At 38.3% G+C, this 22,599-nt stretch overlaps 1 protein-coding gene across 2 annotated transcripts in view; it reads right to left on the reverse strand.

Annotated features, from left to right (window-relative positions):
* LOC133543951 (cadherin-2-like) overlaps positions 1-22,599 on the reverse strand; it is a 210,927-nt gene that overhangs the window by 65,145 nt on the left and 123,183 nt on the right. For both annotated transcript variants that reach the window (XM_061888891.1, XM_061888890.1), the window contains exons 5-9: positions 13,820-13,975; positions 8,738-8,882; positions 8,496-8,668; positions 3,664-3,801; positions 3,401-3,586 (exon numbers count right to left, since the gene is read on the reverse strand). In XM_061888891.1, the coding sequence (XP_061744875.1) occupies positions 3,401-3,586; positions 3,664-3,801; positions 8,496-8,668; positions 8,738-8,882; positions 13,820-13,975 (798 nt within the window). The remainder of the gene's footprint in view (positions 1-3,400; positions 3,587-3,663; positions 3,802-8,495; positions 8,669-8,737; positions 8,883-13,819; positions 13,976-22,599) is intronic.

Below are 22,599 nucleotides of genomic sequence, written 5' to 3' on the forward strand. Positions count from 1 at the left end.
CAACACTTCATTTAAGTGGCCCAACACTTCATTTACCTTGGCCCAACACTTCATTTACCGTGGCCCAACACTTCATTTACCGTGGCCCAACACTTCATTTAAAGTGGCCCAACACTTCATTTACCGTGGCCCAACACTTCATTTACCGTGGCCCAACACTTCATTTACCGTGGCCCAACACTTCATTTACCGTGGCCCAACACTTCATTTACCGTGGCCCAACACTTCATTTACCGTGGCCCAACACTTCATTTACCGTGGCCCAACACTTCATTTACCGTGGCCCAACACTTCATTTACCTTGGCCCGACACATCATTTACATTTAATGATGGCACAACACATCATTTACCGTGGCCCTACAAGTCATTTACATTTACTGAGGTCCGACAAGTCATTTACTGTGACCTGACACTTCATTTACCGTGGCCCGACACTTCATTTAAATGTGGCCCAACACTTCATTTAAAGGTGGCCCAACACTTCATTTAATGTGGCCCAACACTTCATTTACCGTGGCCCGACAAGTCATTTACAATTACTGTGGCCTGACAAGTCATTTACCGTGGCCCCGCACTTCATTTACCGTGGCCCCGCACTTCATTTAAAGGTGGGCCAACACTTCATTTAAAGGTGGGCCAACACTTCATTTAAAAGGTGGCCCAACACTTCATTTACTGTGGCCCAACACTTCATTTAATGTGGCCCAACACCTCATTTAAGTGGCCCAACACTTCATTTATTGTGGCCCAACACTTCATTTAATGTGGCCCAACACTTCATTTAATGTGGCCCAACACTTCATTTAATGTGGCCCAACACTTCATTTAATGTGGCCCAACACTTCATTTAAAGTGGCCCAACACTTCATTTACTGTGGCCCAACACTTCATTTACCGTGAAGTGAAGTGTGAATTATATTTATATAGCGCTTTTCTCTAGTGACTCAAAGCGCTTTACATAGTGAAACCCAATATCTAAGTTACATTTAAACCAGTGTGGGTGGCACTGGGAGCAGGTGGGTAAAGTGTCTTGCCCAAGGACACAACGGCAGTGACTAGGATGGCGGAAGCGGGAATCGAACCTGCAACCCTCAAGTTGCTGGCACGGCCACTCTACCAACCGAGCTATACCGTGGCCCAACACTTCATTTACCGTGGCCCAACACTTCATTTACCTTGGCCCAACACTTCATTTACCTTGGCCCAACACTTCATTTACCGTGGCCCAACACTTCATTTACCGTGGCCCAACACTTCATTTACCTTGGCCCAACACTTCATTTACCTTGGCCCAACACTTCATTTACCGTGGCCCAACACTTCATTTACCGTGGCCCAACACTTCATTTACCGTGGCCCAACACTTCATTTACCTTGGCCCAACACTTCATTTACCTTGGCCCAACACTTCATTTACCGTGGCCCAACACTTCATTTACCGTGGCACAACACTTCATTTAAAGTGGCCCAACACTTCATTTACCGTGGCCCAACACTTCATTTACCGTGGCCCAACACTTCATTTACCGTGGCCCAACACTTCATTTACCGTGGCCCAAAACTTCATTTACCGTGGCCCAACACTTCATTTACCGTGGCCCAACACTTCATTTACCGTGGCACAACACTTCATTTAAAGTGGCCCAACACTTCATTTACCTTGGCCCAACACTTCATTTACCGTGGCCCAACACTTCATTTACCTTGGCCCAACACTTCATTTACCTTGGCCCAACACTTCATTTACCGTGGCCCAACACTTCATTTACCGTGGCCCAACACTTCATTTACCGTGGCCCAACACTTCATTTACCTTGGCCCAACACTTCATTTACCGTGGCCCAACACTTCATTTACCGTGGCCCAACACTTCATTTACCGTGGCACAACACTTCATTTAAAGTGGCCCAACACTTCATTTACCGTGGCCCAACACTTCATTTACCGTGGCCCAACACTTCATTTACCGTGGCCCAACACTTCATTTACCGTGGCCCAAAACTTCATTTACCGTGGCCCAACACTTCATTTACCGTGGCCCAACACTTCATTTACCGTGGCCCAAAACTTCATTTACCGTGGCCCAACACTTCATTTACCGTGGCCCGACAAGTCATTTACATTTACTGAGGTCCGACAAGTCATTTACTGTGACCTGACACTTCATTTACCGTGGCCCGACACTTCATTTAAATGTGGCCCGACACTTCATTTAAATGTGGCCCAACACTTCATTTAAATGTGGCCCAACACTTCATTTAAATGTGGCCCAACACTTCATTTAAATGTGGCCCAACACTTCATTTAAAGGTGGCCCAACACTTCATTTACCGTGGCCCAACACTTCATTTACCGTGGCCCGACAAGTCATTTACATTTACTGAGGTCCGACAAGTCATTTACGTTGGCCTGACACTTCATTTACTGTGGCCCGACACTTCATTTTACGTGGCCCGACAAGTCATTTACAATTACTGTGGCCCGACAAGTCATTTACCGTGGCCCTGCACTTCATTTACCGTGGCCCTGCACTTCATTTACCGTGGCCCCGCACTTCATTTACCGTGGCCCCGCACTTCATTTAAAGGTGGGCCAACACTTCATTTACCGTGGCCCAACACTTCATTTACTGTGGCCCAACACTTCATTTACCTTGGCCCGACACATCATTTACATTTAATGATGGCACAACACATCATTTACCGTGGCCCGACAAGTCATTTACATTTAATCTGGCCCGACAAGTCATTTACATTTACTGAGGTCCGACAAGTCATTTACTGTGACCTGACACTTAATTTACTGTGGCCCGGCACTTCATTTAAAGGTGGCCCAACACTTCATTTAAAGGTGGCCCAACACTTCATTTAATGTGGCCCAACGCTTCATTTACCGTGGCCCGACAAGTCATTTACATTTACTGTGGCCCGACAAGTCATTTACGTTGGCCTGACACTTCATTTACTGTGGCCCGGCACTTCATTTAAGGTGGCCCAACACTTCATTTAACTTGGCCCAACATTTCATTCAACGTGGCCTAACACTTCATATAAACTGGCCCAACACTTCATTCACCGTTGACATTTTTTTGTGGTCCCATTTTTTTTTTTTTGGAAAAGAATGGAAAAATATCAAAATACATTTTGGTACCGGTACTAAAATATTGGTATCGAGACAACACCAGTAGGCAAGACGCCACGCTTTTTAAAAGTATCAAAAGGTATCGAACAGTATCGACATATCAAAATATTGGCATCGGGACAACCAGACACCCTGGATCTGAGCTGTTCCCCCACCAGAGTCCTTGGTGGTGTGGGACCCCCCCCACCAGAGTCCTTGGTGGTGTGGGGACCCCCCCCCCCCCCACCATAGTGTGGATCCAGCGCCTGCCGTCCTCACCTTGACCACGGTGAGCAGGCCCTCGTTGGTGGTGGGGTCTGTCGGGATGGAGAAGCGCCCGCTGGGGTCTCCGTTCACGATGCGGTAGACGGCGTTCCAGGCCGAGGAGTGCGGCTGGTCCTTGTCCGTCACCGTCAGGTTGGTCACGATCACGTTCACCAGGTTCTCGTGGACCTCGCCGAAGAACTGCGCGAGAAGGCGGGGTTAGGAGCGAGGACAGGTGGTGACGGGGGAGCGCCGTGGTTTCGGGGAGGGGCATGAACCGTGTCGGTGGTGAACTCGGGGGCGTTGTCGTTGACGTCGGTGATCCTGATGAGGGTGGTGGCGGTGTTGGAAAGGCCGTAGGTGGGGTTGCCCTCCATGTCGGTGGCCTGGATGATCAGCGTGTACTGGGACACTTTCTGTAAAAACACCAACACCACCAAGCTATGATCAGTGCACTCCTGTTGCCGTTTACACACTTTTACTTCCTGTGACATCACTTCCTGTGCGGTACACAGGGGGCGGAGCCATTTTTGTTGACTCATTCGCTACTTCTCACTACTTCAGTGTGTGTTTCTTTACTCGCCGGTCGCCAAATTTTTGTCTATTTTGCGAACACCAAAAAAAAGGCAACAAAGCAGCCTGGAAAGAGGAATGGCTGTGGACTTAGACATAGAGAGGAGAGCCAACCTCGGGAAGAGGAGGACTCTCCTTTTGAGCAGTAACACACTTCTCAGCTACGTGTCTCCTCTTGTCGCCGCTTGCGTGCCGCAAATATACGCTGACAACAAGGTAAAGAGTATTTTATTTTTTGTTGACCCTTTTGAGAACACCAAAGGGACTTTAGTGTGTGTGCTCTTTGACAGTTCAGCTTGCCGTTGATTTGATAGTAAAGAGATTGTTGATCCATTACTCCCTTATGGTTATATATATATATATATATATATATATATATATATACATATATATATATATATATATATGTATATATATATATATATGTATGTGTGTATATATATATATATATACACACACACATTATATATATATATATATATATATATATATATATATATACACACACACACATATATATATATACATATACATATGTATATATATATATATATATATATATATATATATATATATATATACTGTATATATATGTGCGTGTGTGTGTATATATACAAATATACACACATATATATGTCCATATATGTGCATGTTTATATATATATATATATATATATATATATATACTGTAGGTGTGAGTGTGTGTATATATATACATATATATATACACACACACACATATATGTGTATATATATATACATACACACACATACATATATATGCACACACACACTTACACACATATGTACGTATGTTTATGTATATATATATATATACACACATACGTATGTATATATATGTATGTATATACACACATATATATATATTCACACACATATACATACACACACACATATATGTATGTATATATATATATATATATACATACACACACACACATATATGTGTATATATAAATATATATATAAACACATACATATATATACACATTCATTCATGTATATACACATGTATATATATGTATATATACACATGTACATATATTTATACACACACATTTATATATATATATATATATAAATATATACGTGTATATATACATAGACATATATATACACAAATATATACATCTATATACATACATATACACATACATATACACAAATATTTATATACACACACACACGCTTTTTAATAAGATTGGGTGGCAGTTGTTTGATTAACTACATTCCTTCATAAAATACATAAACAGCTCTAATACATTTCTAAATTGCTTAAAAAAAAAAATATATATATATATATATATATTTTTTTTTTAAATTGATTAAAAGCAATTACCAATAAAAAAATGTGATTAACTTAAAAATCTCTTTTTTTGGACTCCCCTAATAAGCAGAGTATTGTTGTGATGCACTGAGAGTCTGCGCTTCTTTTTTCAACATCACTGACTTTGTTCAAGCACACTCATCTTAATCCATCACTGCAACACTTTTTCTTCCATTCTGCCGTCAAACAAGGACCAAAAAAAACGGTGTGGATTCACAGGTAGGAAAGATTCTGGCACGGCGACAGAAGAAGAGTGAGAAAAAGGCATGTATGAACGCTCCGTGCTGCCAAATGGCGTGACCTCAACATTTTCTTCTACCAGCCTTGGATTAAGACAGGGGTGTCCAAAGTGTGGCCCGGAGGTCATTTTTTAACGGCTCCACTGCCCAGTTTAAAAATACAATTGAAAAAAAAAATTTAAACATAAAAAGTGTAATGAAAGAGCAAACAGGTGGAATGTAACAATAAAAAGTTGCAATGTTTACTCGAATAACACAAAGCTGCCATGCAGGCTGTTTCTTTCTTTAAAAAATAATAATGAATCAAAATCTATGTCATTATGAATTATTGACCTATTCAAGGCTCCAAAAAAAATCACATTAAATTGAATTTTGTATTATTTTTTGATTCATTTTTTAATTAATTAAATTCTCTGACACTGTGAAATATTTTTGGGGGGGAATTTTGCATGTTTTGTGTTTGCCATATACAAACAACAATACAACTTATAATTGACGAATAGATCTGAAGGTAATCTCGAGATTATTGTGTTAAAAGTAAACAGTAAACAAATATATATAATTCATGTTTTTAAACGCTTCAATGAGTAGGACCCTTTTTGATCCCAATCATTTTAAATGTGATTTGTTTTTAAGTGTCATTGCTCAAAAATAAAAAAAAAAGAAATCAATGTTGTTATGAGTACTGCGATGAGGTGGCGACTTGTCCAGGGTGTACCCCGCCTTCCGCCCGATTGTAGCTGAGATAGGCGCCAGCGCCCACCCCCGACCCCAAAATAGGGAATAAGCAGTAGAAAATGGATGGATGGCATTTAACCTCAACGTCTACCTCGTAAATCACCTTCCCTTTATCTCCAAAATACTCCAAAAAATAATTGCAATTGTTGGAAAATCCATGGTTAAGTTTGGTTGTAATGTTAGGTTTGACAAAAAAATTAACCTCAATTTCGACCTCCTAGTACAGTGGTTCTCAAATGGGGGTTCGCGTACTTGAAGGTATGCCAAAGGGTATGTGAAATTCTTCAAAAATATTCTAAAAATAGCAATTATTAAAAAATCCTTTATACATATATTTATTCAATAATACTTCAACAAAATATGAATGTCAGTTCATAAACTGTGAAAAGAAATACAACATTGCAATATTCAGTGTTGACAGCTAGATTTTTTGTGGACATGTTTCATAAATATTGATGTTAAAGATTTATTTTTGTGAAGAAATGTTTAGAATGAAGTTGATGAATCCAGATGGATCTCTATTACAATCCCCAAAGAGGGCACTTTAAGTTGATGATTACTTCTATGTGTAGAAATCTTTATTAGGGTCCGCCAGGCCCTTTGCAAAGGACTCAACAGGAAGTTAAAAATTACCCCTTCAAAATAAAAGTTTTGTAAAAACCCGTCACCTTTTTAAAACGTAAACTCCTCCGAGTGCGTTTGTCGTTTCGGCTTCAAACTCGCACAGGAGAGAGATTGAACTCTTTTGACTAAAACTATCCAACAAAGTTTTGATTACTGCTCCGCTTTTGTTATTCCGCGCCTTCAAAGAACCCCTGCGCAAAGTTTCCTAAAAAATGTCATTTTTGCCTCTTTGAGCTGTAATTTGACCCCCTTAAAATGCTTCAAAGTGCAAGTTAAAACTCTACTATGCATGGCGAAAGCCATTTATCAACAACATCCAGAAACGCCGATCTGTAATTTGACCCCCTTAACATGCTTCAAAACTCACCAAATTTTACACACACATCAGGACTGGCGAGAATTGCCATCTAATAGAAAACCAAACCCCAAAAGTCAAAATTGCGCTCCAGCGCCCCCTAGGAAAAAAAACAGACAAAACTGCTTGTAACTTCTGTTAGGAATGTCGTAGAGACATGAAACAAAGACCTCTATGTAGGTCTGACTTAGACCAGGGCTTGGCAGCGGCCAAAGGCGGACACGACCAACGCTGCTTGCAGCTTTAATTTAGAATTGAATCACTTGTTTATTTTTCAACAAGTTTTTAGTTATTTTTATATCTTTTTTTCCAAATAGTTGAAGAAAGACCACTACAAATGAGCAATATTTTGCACTGTTATACAATTTAATAAATCAGAAACTTCTTAATCCCTTTTTTTCAACCAGAAATGCTTTGCTCTGATTAGGGGGTACTTGAATTAAAAAAATGTTCACAGGGGGTACATCACTGAAAAAAGGTTGAGAACCACTGATCTAGGGATTTAAAACTTAAAAAATAATACAAATAATAATACTGAATAATGACACATTTTTGATATATTTTGACCAAAATCCTATGGTGACTAAGTGGAGGCCTAAATGTATATTTTTTATCAACATATTTTATCCATCCATCATCTTCCGCTTATCTGAGGTCGGGTCGCGGGGGCAGCAGCCTAAGCAGGGAAACCCAGACTTCCCTTTCCCCAGCCACTTCGTCTAGCTCTTCCCGGGGGATCCCGAGGCGTTCCCAGGCCAGCCGGGAGACATAGTCTTCCCAACGTGTCCTGGGTCTTCCCCGTGGCCTCCTACCGGCTGGACGTGCCCTAAACACCTCCTTGGGGAGGCGTTCGGGTGGCATCCTGACCAGATGCCCGAACCACCTCATCTGGCTCCTCTCCATGTTGAGGAGCAGCGGCTTCACTTTGAGCTCCCCCCAGATGGGAGTATTGGTTTTTAAAATGAAAAAAAAATCTAAATAACCCCCACTTGCTTTGATTTTTCAGTGTGAAGCACTCAGTGGAAAAAGTTTGGACACCCCTGGATTAGGACTACAAAAAAAACAAAACAAAAAAAAAAAAGGCCACAATCTGTCTTAACGCTGCAGGCCAGACACACTTTGACAGGCTGAGACTCCATATGGACATCAACGCCACCAAAGCCTAGCACACACGCACACGCAGACGCACACACACGCACACACACACACACACACACACACACACACACACACCTCCCGGTCCAGGCCTGCCGCCACAGTGATGATGTCACCAGTCTTGTTGTTAATGGTGAACATGTTGGACGACGGACTCTGGGGACTCTGGGACAGGATCTTGTATCGCAGCATCCCGTTGGCCGTCTTGGGGTCGTCCTTGTCCACGGCCGTCACCGTCATCACGAAGGTCCCTGCGGGGGGGCGGGGGGACAGGTTAGCCGGGCGCCAAGGAGCGACCGGGCGTGTGTGCGTGTGCGTACCTGGCTTGGATCCCTCGGGCACCGAGCCGTTGAAGATGGTGTGCGTGAACTCGGGCCTGTTGTCGTTCTGGTCGATGACGTTGATGTGGATTTCCACGGGGGTCTCCACCTGGTTGCCGTTCAGGTCCACGGCGTGGGCGCGCAACTGTGGACGCACACACACACACACACACACACACACATACACACGTTGTTAGACCGCTGTTAGCACGCCAACGCCAAGAAGTGTGGCATTACAGCATGACGTCATTCAAAGCTTGGCGCGGAAATGTAAATAAAAGGTGACAACTCCAGTGTTTCTCACACTGACACAAATAAATGATCATAAACACTTTATGATGGGACTATTTGGGAATGTTACATTTGAAATAATTTCAATGCAAATGTTTATTGGAAAGTTTTAAAGGCCTACTGAAAGCCACTACTATGCAGTCTGATAGTTTATATATCAATGATGAAATATTAACATTGCAACACATGCCAATACGGCCGCTTTAGTTTACTAAATTGCAATTTTTAATTTCCCGCGGAGTTTCTTGTTGAAAACATCGCGGAATGATGACGCGTGTTTGTGACGTCACCGGTTGTAGCGGACATATTAGCCCAGCACCACTTACGGCTAAAAGTCATCTCTTTTAATCGCCGAATTACACAGTAATTTGGACATCTGTGTTGCTGAATCTTTTGCATTTTGTCCAATTAATAATAGAGACGTCAAAGAAGAATGCTGTTGGTGGAAAGCGGTGGATTGTAGCTGCCTTTAGCAACCGAAATACAGCCGGTGTTTCTTTGTTGTGAAGCTTTAACACAGAGCGGTCAAGCGAACATGTTTCTCTACATCAACCAGCAAGGTTTTGGATGGGAAAGTTGGAATATTAAATCAGCTCTTACCGCGTAATCCACTTCAGACTTCCTCCTGCAGCTGTCAAAAAGGCAGCTGTGATCTTGGCTCCTCCACTGGCTTCTCTGAGAGACACTGGCGTTCACTGCAGCCACCCGACTTTCAGGTATGACTTTACAATCTCACTTAAACACTATTAAAACAATAAGCTGATAAGGGATCTTCCAGAAATATCCTGGTAAATGTGTCTAATTACATCTGAAATGCCTGGAGCCGTCGCCTTTTTTTTGTTGTTGTTTTTTTTGTGCCTCACTCCCACTTTCCTCATCCACGAATCTTTTATCCTCGCTCAAATTAATGTGGAAATTGTTACTTTCTCGGTCCGAATAGCTCTTGCTGCTGGTGGCCATGATTGTAAACAATGTTCAGATGTGAGGAGCTCCACAACCCGTGACGTCACGCGCACATCGTCTGCTACTTCCGGTACAGGCAAGGATTTTTTTATTAGCAACCATAAGTTGTAAACTTTATTGTTGATGTTCTCTACTAAATCCTTTCAGCAAAAATATGGCAATATGGCGAAATGATCAAGTATGACACATAGAATGGACCTGCTATCCCCCTTTAAATAGGAAAAATCATGGCCACCAGCAGCGAGAGCGATTCGGACCGAGAAAGCGACGATTTCCCCATTAATTTGAGCGAGGATGAGAGATTCGTGGAGTAAAGGAATAGAAAAAAAAAAGACTATACAGTGGGAGTGGTTCAGACGTTATTAGACACATTTACCAGGATAATTCTGGAAAAAACCCTTATATGCTTATTGTGTTACCAGTGTTTTAATGAGATATATAGATGGTTGGCCCCGCACCATTCTTTAGCACCAGTCGACAGGTGGTGGCGATTCCCAGCTCTGCCCTTCGCAAGGGACCCTCTTCCAAACACGATATTTCGAAATGATCGCTGCATAATACACTGTACTTTGTGTGAGTGGTCCAATCCAACTGTGTTCGCTTGACCGCTCTGTTCGATAGTAAAGCTTCACCTTCATCTTTCGGGAATGTAAACAATGAAACACCGGCTGCGTTTGTGTTGCTAAAGGCGGCCGCAATACACCGCTTCCCCCCTACAGCTTTCTTCTTTTACGTCTCCATTATTCATTGAACAAATTGCAAAAGATTCAGCAACACAGATGTCCAGAATACTGTGTAATTATGCGATGAAAAGAGAAGACTTATAGCTGGGAACAATGCTGGACCAAAATGTCCTCTACCATGCGTGACGTCATCATACCGCAACGTTTTAGCATGATACTTCCGCAATTTAGTAAACTAAACCGGCCATATTGGCATGTGTTGCAATGTTAATATTTCATCATTGATATCATGTTTACGGTAAGAGCCGACTTATTACCACCATTTTCTCACCGAAACCTGCAGGTTGACATGTGGCAGGGAACCATGTTTGCTTGACCGCTCTGTTCCATAGTAAAGCTTCACTGTCATCTTCCGGGAATGTAAACAAGGAAACACAGACTGTGTTTGTGTTGCTAAAGGCGGCCGCAATACACCGCTTCCCACCTACAGCTTTCTTCTTTGACGTCTCCATTATTAATTGAACAAATTGCAAAAGATTCATCCATAACAGATGTCCGTAATTCTGTGGAATTATGCGATGAAAAGAGACGACTTATAGCTGTGAACGGTGCTGGACCAAAATGTCCTCTACCATGCGTGACGTCATCATCCAACGTTTTAGCATGATACTTCCGCAATTTATTAAACTAAAGCGGCCGTATTGGCATGTGTTGCAATGTTAATATTTCATCATTGATATATAAACTATCCGACTGCGTGGTCGCTAGTAATAGGTTTCAGTAGGCCTTTTAGCGTTAACTTGCGTCTCTTGGCAAGCACAGGGTCCAGGATCCACGTGGACAAAGACCACGAAACGGGGCAAGAAGTCATAAAATATCAGTAAAAGCAGATAAAAGTGTATGAGAGTCTTGAGCCTTTTGCCTCGTCGTCGTTGTTGTTGTGTTGGTGGCTGCAGAGCAGGGAGAAGATGAATGTGTTCCCCATAAAAGGGCCAAATATGATGAATAAAGCTATTGGCTGGCCTGCGACCCTCAGCCAGGAACTGCTTTGGAGCCCAGCCTGCCTCATGCATAAAGATGTGGGCTGAGGCTGGGAGTTGTGACAACTCCATCCAGCAACATGAATATTCATCAGCATGCAAATGGCCTGCTGCCACTCCACATTCCCGCTCCCCGTTCCTTCAGATCAAAAGGTTACGCGCCACGCTCGGAGGGGCGGGTGACTGCGGTAAGCACAGTAGCACTTTTTTAGGGACCGAATGTCCCTTTGGTACGGAGGACCCTACTGTATTTCTAAGGTTTTGTGATTATTATTATACCGCCGCCTCTTTGAGCTGTAATTTGACCCCTTAAACATGCTTCAAAACTCACTAAATTTAACACAAACATCAATACTGGCGAAAATTGCCATTTAATAAAAAAAAATAAAAACTCAAAATTGCTCTCTAGCTCCCCCTAGGAAAACACACGGACAAAACTGCTTGTAACTTCCGTTAAGAATGACGTAGAGACATGAAACAAAAACCTCTATGTAGGTCTGACTTAGACCTACATCTCATACACTCACACCCTTTAGCAAAAATCAACAGGAAATTGGCAGAAAATGTCATTTTTGCCTCTTTTAGCTGTAATTTGACCTCCTTAAAATGCTTCAAAACTCACCGAATTTAACACCTCAGGACTGGCAAAAATTACCATCTAATAAAAAAAAAGAAAAACCCAGAAATTAAAAATTGCGCTCTAGCGCCCCCTAGGAATAAAACACAGACAAAACTGCTCTTGGGAATAAAACACAGACAAAACTGCTTGTAAATTCTGGTAGTAATGTCGTAGAGACATGAAACAAAAACATCTATGTAGGTCTCACTTAGACCTACATTTCATACATTGACATCCTTCAGCAAAAATCAACAGGAAGTTAGCAAAAAACCCTTCAAAACAAAAGTTTTCTAGAAAATGTCATTTTTGCCTCTTTGAGCTGTAATTTGACCCCCTTATTATGCTTCAAAACTCACCAAATTTAACACATCAGGACTGGCGAAAATTACCATCTAATAAAAAAAGAAAAACCCCAAAACTCAAAATTGCGCTCTAGCGCCCCCTAGGAATAAAACACAGACAAAACTGCTCTTGGGAATGAAACACAGACAAAACTGCTTGTAAGTTCTGGTAGGAATATCATAGAAACATGAAACAAAAACCTCTATGTAGGTCTCACTTAGACCTACATTTCATTAATTGACATCCTTCAGCAAAAATCAACAAGAAGTTGGCAATTACCCCTTCAAAACAAAAGTTTTGTAAAAACCAGTCACCTTTATTCAAACATTATCTCCTCTGTGCGCGTTTGTTGTGTCGGCTTCAAACTCGCACAGGAAAGAGATTGAACTCTTCTGATTAAAAGTTGCGCAAAGAGTTTTTCTAACTGCTCCGGTTTTGATTTTACGAGCCTTCAAAGAACCGCTGCGCTGATGCTGCTGCGCTGCTGCCGTCTCAAGATGGCCACTTAAAAGCAGGAAGCAACAGCGTGATCACACAATGCAGAGAAGGTAGGTACTGTGTGGGTAAAGATATGTTGACTGGGTGAAAGAAGAAGGCACCAGTTTGACTCCAGGATTCAGGGAAGGTAGGTAATGTGCAGGTAAAGATATGTTGTCTGGGTGAAAGAAGGAGTCACCAGTTTGACACCAGGATACAGAGAAGGTAGGTAATGTGCAGGTAAAGATATGTTGTCTGGGTGATGGCAGGAGTCACCAGTTTGACACCAGGATACAGAGAAGGTAGGTAAAGTGCAGGTAAAGATATGTTGTCTGGGTGAAAGAAGGAGTCACCAGTTTGACACCAGGATACAGAGAAGGTAGGTAATGTGCAGGTAAAGATATGTTGTCTGGGTGAAAGAAGGAGTCACCAGTTTGACACCAGGATACAGAGAAGGTAGGTAATGTGCAGGTAAAGATAGGTTGAATGGGTAAAGGCAGGAAACCCCAGCAAAAGTCAGTCCCGTCCATCGCTGCTTGCAGCTTTAATTTTTTGGGGAATTTATCCGGCCCGGCACGGGAGAGACAAGGTGAAAATAGAAATAAAAAGGTGAAGGGTACTTGTAGATACGCGGTTTAAAAAAAAAAAAAAAAGCAAGAGAACTGACGTGGAAGTTGGGGATGTGCTCCCTGTCCAGAGGCTTGGTGACAGACAGCTGACCGGAGATGGGGTTGATGATGAAGATGCCGGTCGGTGGCTGGTCGGCGCCGGGCCCCGTCACGCTGTAACGCAGCATCCAGTTCTTGTCCCGGTCCGAACGGATCTGCATTCAGAAGGACAAATGGTTGATTTAGAACGGGGGTCGGCAACCCAAAATGTTGAGAGAGTCATATTGGAACAAAATTACCAAAAAACTAATCCGTCTGAGAGCCGCAAATAATTATATTATATAAATGTTATAAGGAAAGCAACACATGATGTAAGTGTCTGTATCAGCCTACTATCAACATGACTTTAAAAGTCTTACATAAGTGTTATAATGAAGACAACACATGATGTAAGTGTCTATATTAGCCTACTATCAACATGACTTTAAAAGTCTTACATAAGTGTTATAATGAAGACAACACATGATGTAAGTGTCTATATTAGCCTACTATCAACATGACTTTAAAAGTCTTACATAAGTGTTATAATGAAGACAACACATGATGTAAGTGTCTATATTAGCCTACTATCAAAATTACTTTAAAAGTCTTATATAAGTGTTATAATGAAGACAACACATGATGTGTCTATATTAGCCTACTATCAACATGACTTTAAAAGTCTTATATAAGTGTTATAATGAAGACAACACATGATGTAAGTGTCTATATTAGCCTACTATCAAAATGACTTTAAAAGCCTTATATAAGTGTTATAATGAAGACAACACATGATGTAAGTGTCTGTATTAGCCTACTATCAAAATGACTTTTAAAACCTTATATAAGTGTTATAACGAAGACAACACATGATGTAAGTGTCTATATTAGCCTACTATCAAAATGACTTTAAAAGTGTTATATAAGTGTTATAACGAAGACAACACATGATGTAAGTGTCTATATTAGCCTACTATCAAAATTACTTCAAAAGTCTTATATAAGTGTTATAATGAAGACAACACATGATGTAAGTGTCTATATTAGCCTACTATCAAAATGACTTTAAAAGTCTTATATGTGTTAGAATGAAGACAACAAATGATATAAGTGTCTATATTAGCCTACTATCAAAATGACTTTAAAAGTCTTATATAAGTGTTATAATGAAGACAACACATGATGTAAGTGTCTATATTAGCCTACTATCAAAATGACTTTAAAAGCCTTATATAAGTGTAATAATGAAGAAAACACATGATATAAGTGTCTATATTAGCCTACTATCAAAATAACTTTAAAAGTCTTATATAAGTGTTATAGTGTAGACAACACATGATGTAAGTGTCTATATTAGCCTACTATCAAAATGACTTTAATAGTCTTATATAAGTGTTATAATGAACACAACACATGATGTAAGTGTCTATATTAGCCTACTATCAAAATGACTTTTAAAACCTTATATAAGTGTTATAATGAAGACAACACATGATGTGTCTATATTAGCCTACTATCAAAATGACTTTTAAAACCTTATATAAGTGTTATAATGAAGACAACACATGATGTAAGTGTCTATATTAGCCTACTATCACAATGACTTTTAAAACCTTATATAAGTGTTATAATGAAGACAACACATGATGTAAGTGTCTATGTTAGCCTACTATGAAAATTACATGAAGTCTTATATATGTGTTATAATGAAGACAACACATGATGTAAGTGTCTATATTAGCCTACTATCAAAATGACTTTAAAAGTCTTATATAAGTGTTATAATGAACACAACACATGATGTAAGTGTCTATATTAGCCTACTATCAAAATGACTTTCAAAACCTTATATAAGTGTTATAATGAAGACAACACATGAAGTGTCTATATTAGCCTACTATCAGAATGACTTTAAAAGCCTTATATAAGTGTAATAATGAAGACAACACATGATGTAAGTGTCTATATTAGCCTACTATCAAAATGACTTTAAAAGTCTTATATAAGTGTTATAATGAAGACAACACATGATGTAAGTGTCTGTATTAGCCTACTATCAAAATTACTTTTAAAAGCCTTATATAAGTGTTATAATGAAGACAACACATGATGTGTCTATATCAGCCTACTATCAAAATGACTTTAAAAGTCTTATATAAGTGTTATAATGAAGACAACACATGATGTAAGTGTCTATATTAGCCTACTATCAAAATGACTTTAATAGTCTTATATAAGTGTTATAGTGTAGACAACACATGATGTAAGTGTCTACATTACACTACTATCAAAATGACTTTAATAGTCTTATATAAGTGTTATAATGAACACAACACATGATGTAAGTGTCTATATTAGCCTACTATCAAAATGACTTTAAAAGTCTTATATAAGTGTTATTATGAAGACAACACATGATGTAAGTGTCTATATTAGCCTACTATCAAAATTACTTTTAAAAGCCTTATATAAGTGTTATAATGAAGACAACACATGATGTAAGTGTCTATATCAGCCTACTATCAAAATGACTTTAAAAGTCTTATATAAGTGTTATAATGAAGAAAACACATGATGTAAGTGTCTATGTTAGCCTACTATCAAAATGACTTTAAAAGCCTTATATAAGTGTTATAGTGTAGACAACACATGATGTAAGTGTCTACATTACACTACTATCAAAATGACTTTAATAGTCTTATATAAGTGTTATAATGAACACAACACATGATGTAAGTGTCTATATTAGCCTACTCTCAAAATGACTTTTAAAGTCTTATATACGTGTTATAATGAAGACAACACATGATGTAAGTGTCTATATTAGACTACTATCAAAATGACTTTAAAAGTCTTATATAAGTGTTATTATGAAGACAACACATGATGTAAGTGTCTATATTAGCCTACTATCAAAATGACTTTAAAAGTCTTATATGTGTTAGAATGAAGACAACAAATGATATAAGTGTCTAATTAGCCTACTATCAAAATGACTTTAATAGTCTTATATAAGTGTTATAATGAACACAACACATGATGTAAGTGTCTATATTAGCCTACTATCAAAATGACTTTTAAAACCTTATATAAGTGTTATAATGAAGACAACACATGATGTGTCTATATTAGCCTACTATCAAAATAACTTTTAAAACCTTATATAAGTGTTATAATGAAGACAACACATGATGTAAGTGTCTATATTAGCCTACTATCAAAATGACTTTTAAAACCTTATATAAGTGTTATAATGAAGACAACACATGATGTGTCTATATTAGCCTACTATCAAAATGACTTTAAAAGTCTTATATAAGTGTTATATTGAAAATAACACATGATGTGTCTATGTTAGCCTACTATCATAATGACTTTAAAAGTCTTATATAAGTGTTATAATGAACACAACACATGATGTAAGTGTCTATATTAGCCTACTATCAAAATGACTTTTAAAACCTTATATAAGTGTTATAATGAAGACAACACATGAAGTGTCTATATTAGCCTACTATCAAAAGGACTTTAAAAGCCTTATATAAGTGTAATAATGAAGAAAACACATGATGTAAGTGTCTATATTAGCTTACTATCAAAATAACTTTAAAAGTCTTATATAAGTGTTATAGTGTAGACAACACAAGATGTAAGTGTCTATATTAGCCTACTATCAAAATGAATTTAATAGTCTTATATGTGTTATAATGAAGACAACACATGATGTAAGTGTCTATATTAGCCTACTATCAAAATGACTTTTAAAACCTTATATAAGTGTTATAATGAAGACAACACATGATGTGTCTATATTAGCCTACTATCAAAATAACTTTTAAAACCTTATATAAGTGTTATAATGAAGACAACACATGATGTAAGTGTCTATATTAGCCTACTATCAAAATGACTTTTAAAACCTTATATAAGTGTTATAATGAAGACAACACATGATGTGTCTATATTAGCCTACTATCAAAATGACTTTAAAAGTCTTATATAAGTGTTATATTGAAAATAACACATGATGTGTCTATGTTAGCCTACTATCATAATGACTTTAAAAGTCTTATATAAGTGTTATAATGAACACAACACATGATGTAAGTGTCTATATTAGCCTACTATCAAAATGACTTTTAAAACCTTATATAAGTGTTATAATGAAGACAACACATGAAGTGTCTATATTAGCCTACTATCAAAAGGACTTTAAAAGCCTTATATAAGTGTAATAATGAAGAAAACACATGATGTAAGTGTCCTTATTAGCTTACTATCAAAATAACTTTAAAAGTCTTATATAAGTGTTATAGTGTAGACAACACATGATGTAAGTGTCTACATTACACTACTATCAAAATGAATTTAATAGTCTTATATAAGTGTTATAATGAACACAACACATGATGTAAGTGTTTATATTAACCTACTATCAAAATGACTTTTAAAACCTTATAAGTGTTATAATGAAGACAACACATGATGTGTCTATATTAGCCTACTATCAAAATGACTTTAAAAGTCTTATATAAGTGTTATAATGAAGGCAACACATGATGTAAGTGTCTATATTAGCCTACTATCAAAATGACTTTAAAAGTCTTATATAAGTGTAATAATGAAGACAACACATGATGTAAGTGTCTATATTAGCCAGCTATCAAAATGACTTTAAAAGTCTTATATAAGTGTTATAATGAAGACAACACATGATGTAAGTGTCTATATTAGCCTACTATCAAAATGACTTTAAAAGTCTTATATAAGTGTTATAATGAAGGCAACACATGATGTAAGTGTCTATATTAGCCTACTATCAAAATGACTTTAAAAGTCTTATATAAGTGTTATAATGAAGACAACACATGATGTAAGTGTCTATATTAGCCAGCTATCAAAATGACTTTAAAAGTCTTATATAAGTGTTATAATGAAGACAACACATGATGTAAGTGTCTATATTAGCTTACTATCAAAATGACTTTAAAAGTCTTATATAAGTGTTATAGTGAAGACAACACATGATGTGTCTGTGTTAGCCTACTATGAAAATTACATTAAGTCTTATATAAGTGTTATAATGAAGACAACACATGATGTAAGTGTCTATATTAGCCTACTATCAAAATGACTTTTAAAACCTTATATAAGTGTTATAATGAAGACAACACATGATGTAAGTGTCTATATTAGCCTACTATCAAAATGACTTTAAAAGTCTTATATAAGTGTTATAATGAAGACAACACATGATGTAAGTGTCTATATTAGCCTACTATCAAAATGACTTTAAAAGCCTTATATAAGTGTTATAATGAAGACAACACATGATGTAAGTGTCTATATTAGCCTACTATCAAAATGACTTTAAAAGCCTTATATAAGTGTTATAATGAAGACAACACATGATGTAAGTGTCTATATTAGCCTACTATCATAATGACTTTAAAAGCCTTATATAAGTGTTATAATGAAGACAACACATGATGTAAGTGTCTATATTAGCCTACTATCAAAATGACTTTAAAAGCCTTATATAAGTGTTATAATGAAGACAACACATGATGTAAGTGTCTATATTAGCCTACTATCAAAATGACTTTAAAAGCCTTGTATAAGTGTTATAATGACGGCAACACATGATGTAAGTGTCTATATTAGCCTACTATCAACATGACTTTAAAAGCCTTGTATAAGTGTTATAATGACGGCAACACATGATGTAAGTGTCTATATTAGCCTACTATCAAAATGAATTTAAAAGTCTTATATAAGTGTTATAATGAAGACAACACCTGGTATAAGTGTCTATATTAGTTATATTAGTCTCCTATCAAAAATGACTTTAAAAGTGTTATATAAGTGTTATAATGAAGACAACTAATGATGTAAGTGTCTATGTTAGCCTACTATCAATATTACATTAAAAGTCTTCCATAAGTGTTATAATGAAGACAACAGCAAAGCACGTCTTTCTGTGTGAGTGTCGGAGAACGTTGTGCATGTAAAACAAACTTCGGTGCGTTCAAGGACCGCCAAAATTAGTAGGACATAACGGCGCTTGTCAAATCCTCTCATCAGTGAAGCATGTTTAATACAAACTGTGGGTTTTCTAACAATTAGGAAGGTTTGTGTCATGTTTGTCCTCCTACACAAACCATTTTACAACCTAAAATAAAACTTTTCCCCCCCATCTTTTTCCATTTTGATACATGTTTGACAAAGATACAGGGAGCCACGAGGGCGGCGCTAAAGAGCTCAGGCTGATTAATAGAAGTCAGATTGGTAGAAAGTACCTGAAGAGCATAATGTGGTGGAAACAGACAGCAGCCCCTCCAAAAAGTATAACAAGTCATTCCAAAGTATAAACGCCACAAATTAGCCAACATCAACTCCAGACCGCGTCATTTCGGCAAACAGTTGCCATGGCGACGGTGGTCCGCCGTCATGCTCCCGCCGGCCCCCGCACTCAGCGCTCTTGTTTGTGCTCGCACTCGCACCCGACAGGACGCAGACATTTCATCAGTTTGGGATTAATAATGAAAATGTACATCTCGCCCACCAGCCACCGCGCGCGCGAAAGGTTAACTCTTACGCTGCTCACTTCTTCTTATTAGGGACCGAGGACCCTATTGTATTTTGTCATTTGACCCCCTTAACATGCTTCAAAACTCACCATATTTAACACACACATCAGGACTGGCGAAAATTGCGATTTAATAAAAAAAACGAAACCCCAAAACTTAAAGTTGCGCTCTAGCGCCCCCTAGGAAAAAACAGAAAAAACTGCTTGTAACTTCCGTTAGGAATGTCGTAGAGACATGAAACAAAAACCTCTATGTAGGTCTAACTTAGACCTAGATTTCTTACATTGACATCCTTCAGCAAAAATCAACAGGAAGTTGGCAAAAACCCCTTCAAAACAAGTTTCCTAAAAAATTTAATTTTTGCCTCTTTGAGCTGTAATTTGACCCCCTTAACATGCTTCAAAACTCACCAAACTGGACACACACATCAGGACTGGTGAAAATTGTGATCTAATAAAAAACCAGACCCCAAAACTCAAAATTGCGCTCTAGCGCCCCCTAGGAATAAAACACAGACGAAACTGCTCTTGGGAAGAAAACACAGACAAAACTGCTTGTAACTTCCGGTAGGAAAGTTGTAGAGACATGCAACAAAAACCTCTATGTAGGTCTGACTTAGACATAGATTTCATACACTAGCCTCCTTCAGAAAAAATCAACAGGAAGTTGGCAAAAACCCCTTCAAAACTAGTTTCCTAAAAAAATTATTTTTTGCCTCTTTGAGCTGTAATTTGACCCCCTTAACATGCTTCAAAACTCACCAAATTGGACACACACATCAGGACTGGTGAAAATTGTGATCTAATAAAAAACCAGACCCCAAAACTCAAAATTGCGCTCTAGCGCCCCCTAGGAATAAAACACAGACAAAACTGCTCTTGGGAAGAAAACAGACAAAACTGTTTGTAACTTCCGTTAGGAATGTCGTAGAAACATGAAACAAAAACCTCTATGTAGGTCTGACTTAGACCTAGATTTCATACATTGACATCCTTCAGCAAAAATCAACAGGAAGTTGGCAAAAACCCCTTCAAAACAAGTTTCCTAAAAAGTGTAATTTTTGCCTCTTTAAGCTGTAATTTGACCCCCTCAAAATGCTTCAAAACTCACCAAACTGGACACACATCAGGACTGGTGAAAATTGCGATCCTGTAAAAAAAACAGACCCCAAAACTCAAAATCGGGCTCTAGCGCCCCCTAGGAATAAAATACAAGACAAAACTGCTCTTGGGAAGAAAACACAGACTAAACTGCTTGTAACTTCCGGTAGGAAAGTTGTAGAGACATGAAACAAAAACCTCTATGTAGGTCTGACTTAGATCTAGATTTCATACACTAGCCTCCTTCAGAAAAAATCAACAGGAAGTTGGCAAAAACCCCTTCAAAACTAGTTTCCTAAAAAATGTATTTTTTGCCTCTTTGAGCTGTAATTTGACCCCCTTAACATGCTTCAAAACTCACCAAACTGGACACACACATCAGGACTGGTGAAAATTGTGATCTAATAAAAAACCAGACCCCAAAACTCAAAATTGCGCTCTAGCGCCCCCTAGGAATAAAACACAGACACAACTGCTCTTGGGAAGAAAACACAGACAAAACTGCTTGTAACTTCCGTTAGGAACGTCGTAGAAACATGAAACAAAAACCTCTATGTAGGTCTGACTTAGACCTAGATTTCATACATTGACATCCTTCAGCAAAAATCAACAGGAAGTTGGCAAAAACCCCTTCAAAACAAGTTTCCTAAAAAATTTAATTTTTGCCTCTTTGAGCTGTAATTTGACCCCCTTAAAAATGCTTCAAAACTCACCAAACTGGACACACACATCAGGACTGGTGAAAATTGTGATCTAATAAAAAACCAGACCCCAAAACTCAAAATTGCGCTCTAGCGCCCCCTAGGAATAAAACACAGACAAAACTGCTCTTGGGAAGAAAACACAGACAAAACTGCTTGTAACTTCCGGTAGGAAAGTTGTAGAGACATGCAACAAAAACCTCTATGTAGGTCTGACTTAGACCTAGATTTCATACACTAGCCTCCTTCAGAAAAAATCAACAGGAAGTTGGCAAAAACCCCTTCAAAACTAGTTTCCTAAAAAATGTATTTTTTGCCTCTTTGAGCTGTAATTTGACCCCCTTAACATGCTTCAAAACTCACCAAACTGGACACACACATCAGGACTGGTGAAAATTGTGATCTAATA

The sequence above is a fragment of the Nerophis ophidion genome, linkage group LG26, assembly GCF_033978795.1.
Source record: "Nerophis ophidion isolate RoL-2023_Sa linkage group LG26, RoL_Noph_v1.0, whole genome shotgun sequence".
Taxonomy (NCBI): Eukaryota; Metazoa; Chordata; class Actinopteri; order Syngnathiformes; family Syngnathidae; genus Nerophis; species Nerophis ophidion.